The 4641-nt window shown below is 31.7% G+C and overlaps 1 protein-coding gene across 4 annotated transcripts in view; it reads left to right on the plus strand.

Annotated features, from left to right (window-relative positions):
• The window catches only part of LOC108694458, a 38067-nt gene that overhangs the window by 32957 nt on the left and 469 nt on the right, over positions 1-4641 (plus strand). For all 4 annotated transcript variants that reach the window (XM_018203975.1, XM_018203978.1, XM_018203976.1 and 1 more), the window contains 7 exons: positions 128-236; positions 795-974; positions 1061-1179; positions 1495-1671; positions 1763-1950; positions 2841-3214; positions 3493-3714. In XM_018203975.1, coding sequence (XP_018059464.1) covers positions 128-236; positions 795-974; positions 1061-1179; positions 1495-1671; positions 1763-1950; positions 2841-3214; positions 3493-3714 — 1369 coding nt within the window. The remainder of the gene's footprint in view (positions 1-127; positions 237-794; positions 975-1060; positions 1180-1494; positions 1672-1762; positions 1951-2840; positions 3215-3492; positions 3715-4641) is intronic.

The raw sequence follows: 4641 nt of genomic DNA on the forward strand, positions 1-4641 counted from the left end.
AATATGAAAAATGATATACATTGTTATTTTAATAGCAATATCCAAATTTAATATTGCACTAAATTATGTTTGATTAATGAGCTTCGAGGAGCTGAAACTCTCATATCACTTTTCATGGCTATTATAGGGAGTCCTGTTTTCCATTGGAAGTGCCTTCTTATATTACGTAAATCACTTCAAGCTATACAGCTCGTTTTGTGCCAGTCATTCGAAGGCTCAGAAAGTTTTACATCCAAGTAAGTTTCTTAGTGAAATACCTTGATCTCTTTTTCGCGAGTATCGACCTTCACTTCCTCGTCCATATTAACACGCCTGATCCTTCGTAATCGATAATTCACTTGCCGGGAATAACTTCAACCTCAATCGTTACTCTCTATAAAAGTTACTCTCTATAAAAGTATTGTATCCGGAAAGTTATCCGATTTATTATTCATGTCAACCTTCCGCAAGTGGATGACATTTTTGTGCCACTAGAGGTTGCGCCATTAACCATTCAAAGAGAACGCTCGGTCATTTTCTACGTCACGCAACTATTATTCCGCAAAATTTTATCTTATATTTTCTGAAAATTTAATAATTCAAGCTAATTCAAGCGTTACATTTGCCTTCCAATTTTTAATGTGCAAATTTTATGCAGAAATGTCCTAGAATCTGAATTTTAATGACAATCTGAAAATTTTAATGACAGACCGGACAAATCCTTTTTTTTTTCTTTTATGCAAATCGCATTTCTTATCATTACGACGGAACGAAGCAATTTCCCGATAATTATCTAAGATAATTGACAATTTCAGACGAGGGAAATCAAGCTTTACAAGAGTTCCTGCAAGCAAGAAATCCCCGGCAGCAACACTCGTCGACCTTAGAATCGTACTTAATAAAACCTATACAAAGAATACTCAAGTATCCGCTGCTGTTACAGCAGCTTAGGAATCTCACCGATGAACGAAGCGAAGAACACCAACACTTAATCGGTAATTATTAGGATGCTGTGCGACCGTAATGAACAATAATTTAAGACGCTATCAGAGTTTTAATCACAATGTGTAAATGTGCGCAGAGGCGCTCAAAGGTATGGAAAAGGTGGCGGAACACATAAACGAAATGCAGAGAATTCACGAAGAGTATGGCGCTATTTTCGATCACTTGTTCAGGCAACACCAAAAGTCCTGCAAACAAGTGAGTCAATCCTTAGAAAAGGAAAATATAACAAATATTACATAATAATTTATTCGAGAATTGTAATTTTCAGCTATTTTTTATATTTTAACAAGTGATAATGTTGTATACCTGAAGTTCGAAAATATTATTTTATAATTTCAAGAAAAATAGAAACCTCTTTTAATTCTTTTTAATTGTTATTTAGATTTTACATTATAAACTTAGAATTTTCTTGTTCTGATTATATAATTTGAATATAATTTTATATAATTTTTTACATTATACAGAAAATAGCTTAGAATATCATCAATTAACGCATTAATTTTTTAACAGCCGATCGACTTAAGTCCAGGCGATCTTTTGTACTACGGCGGTGTCGAGTGGCTCAATATTTCCGACTTTCTCGGCAAGATAAAGAAAGGTCTCGAGTTACATGCGATGTGCTTCGTATTTAAATCGGCCGTCGTGTTCCTATGCAAAGAGAGATTGCGACAGAAAAAGAAGCTCATGGTCAGTATCCATTTTGACCCATTTTTCTATATCGATGAATAGATTCTCGTAATGCTTTTAATACTCAAGAAGTGATTGTCTATTTTTATAGGGAGTTTCGACGAAGGCTAATTCAAGTGAAGTAGAGATCATCCGTTATCAGGTGCTAATCCCGGTGACGGAAGTCCAGGTCAGGGCCAGCTCCGCCAAAGATATGGAGTCCCACTTCTTGTGGGAATTGATTCATTTAAGAAGTCAATTACAAAGGAGATCGGAGAAAGTATACGTGCTATCCAACAGGTATTTTCCTAAAATTCTTTTTATATCGATTGATTAATTATTGAATTGACGAATATAAATTGAAACAAATCTAAATAAAAAGAGCGAAAATAAATTCTCTATAAAAATAAACTATCTCGATTTATTAAATTTAATAATAAAATATAACGCAGTTTGATCTGTATCCGTGGCAATTGATTCATGGCCATGATAGCACTTGACTGCAATCAATTATGCAGCTAATATAGTTTTACTGCCGTTATAAATTGAACAAGAAAATTAATAAGATATATTGTCAAATTGGAAATAAATTGCTGCTAAATTAAATAATATTTCGTTTATCCAGTTGCCATATTTCAATCAAATTGTTTTCATGTTGCAAACCAATATATTCCGCTACACTTTTTATATTCTTTTTTAAGCAAAATCTATATATACATACAGTGCTTTCTTTTTTCTAAAAATATTTGCTGACAACATACATAGATTCGTAATAATATGTTTTTGGATTGAGCTATTTCTTAATTGATACGAGCTAACGCAGTTAATGATGCGTGAAATTATTGTGTATATTTGCCAGTAATTACATACAAAATATATATCGCACAATTCGATTCCAAATTAGGTGTTCTTTAATGCTTATTATAATGTGGGATGACAATCAAGTTAGATTGAATCTTCTTCATTATAGTCCATATCAATTAAGTGTTTAAAATTATTAAAGTCATCATATAAAATAATTGAAGTCCATAATGTTGAAATTGTTTGACAAATAAACAGATAGAAGATGAGATCCTAAAAGAAATAATAACCAGCTATACTAACAGAATGTTATTGGATTTATTTTTTATCATTGTACAAATGATTAAACAATCTCCTTACCTAACGTTGCCTCAAATTTCCATTTACAGTACAACAGAATTTCGTAATGCGTTCCTGAAGACGATCCGGCAGATCATCCGTGAGTCGGTGAGAAATATGAGCATACCTTCGACGAAGCAGAACCTAAGTCAGGCGCCGATGTCGATGGCGCCGCGAATGTCGACCGGCCACGTGGAAAAATTTAACAAACAACAGGTCGGCCAGACGCAGAACGGAAATGGCGGTACGCTTTCAAAAAAGGCAATGAAGCAGCAGCTGCTGTCCAGTTCGCAGAAGCGCAAATATAGTCACTCGAAGCAGCCAGTGGAGCACGAAAGCTCAGAGGATAAGGATCAAGAGGATGCACCGGCTCCCCAGCAGCAAACATTTCGTTCCAGAAGCAAGACTATAAGTGACACTTCCGGTAAGACGAACTCTCATAAGACTTCAAATAAGTTTTAATTTTAAGCAAAATCTTTCTTTATACATAGATTCTGATATGTAAATTTATAATCTATAATTACAATATTTTATTATATCCATCCAAAAAAGTTTTTCATTTATATTTTAAATTCATTTAAAAAATATTTAAATTAATACATTATAAAATAATAAAAAAAGTACGAAGTGATATAATGATTCAATTCAAAATGGGCATCATTATTGATAAGTTATTCAACGCTTTATTATTTTGGGTTTTAGGCGAAGCGAAGGTCGAGATGGATTCGGGTACAAAGTCGGAAGGTGAGGAAGATTCGCAGGCTTTTTTAGGCGAGAAGAAAACGACTCTCGGCCGCACACCTAATCATCTGACGCTGAGCACTACGTCGACTATCTCGGCGGGAAGTACTGGCAGCCAGGCTAGATTGATTCAGTCTTCCCATCAGCCTGAGAATTATCAACCTATTACCGTCAAAGAACTCGGTGAGTGTATCATTTTTTAGCATTTTTGCGTCTGCCAGAATTCACATCAAAGCTTATTATTAATTAAAATTTATATATTTCAATTAAATCTTTTTAAATTTTGATTAATAACTAATCAATTGATCATCTTTCAATCTCTCATTAATAATAAATAGCAATTAAATAAATCTACTCCAATTATATTAATTTATCGATTTCTGTTTTAATTAATGTGAATGAATGGAAATTTTTAATTTAATGAAATCCAGTAGAATTTTCGATACGTAGTATTATATTTTTACTTGACAGTTATTTTGCGCTAATTATTTTTAATATTACACGGAAAGAAAAAGATTTTGCTGAAAATTTAAAATCTTAAAAAAGAAAAGTCTAAAATTTTGTTTGAACGGATCTGAAAATAATTTTGTTGAACCATTAAAATGATATTGTTGGAGATTGGTTAATAGAATATCACATTTTTTCATAGATTGGTCATCATTTCTTAGTTTCCAATATAATTATTTTAATAGTCCAACAAAATTATTTTGAGATCCGACAAAATTTTTTTTTTAGATCTTTTTTTCCATATAATATTAGAACATTTGTAATAAGTCAAGTACCCAGATAATTACACAATATTTACAAAATGTTTATAAATATTTATAAGCTTTATTTTTAATATTTTGTAAATATTTTGTGGTCTGAGATTGCACAGATCATAAATATTATGAAATTTATCATAAATATTATGAAATATTTATTATAAATGTATAGTAAATACTATTCCAAGGCATTCCAAAAATGGATCTGGACACGGAAGAAACTCGCGAAACGCATAATCTTTGTATAGTAAATACTATGAAAATACATAATGACATTATAATCCAAGTAAAAAATACTTATTAAAAATATTTATATATATTTATCATAAATATTACATAAAATATT

The sequence above is a fragment of the Atta colombica genome, unplaced genomic scaffold (genome assembly GCF_001594045.1).
Source record: "Atta colombica isolate Treedump-2 unplaced genomic scaffold, Acol1.0 scaffold12, whole genome shotgun sequence".
In the NCBI taxonomy this organism is placed as follows: domain Eukaryota; kingdom Metazoa; phylum Arthropoda; class Insecta; order Hymenoptera; family Formicidae; genus Atta; species Atta colombica.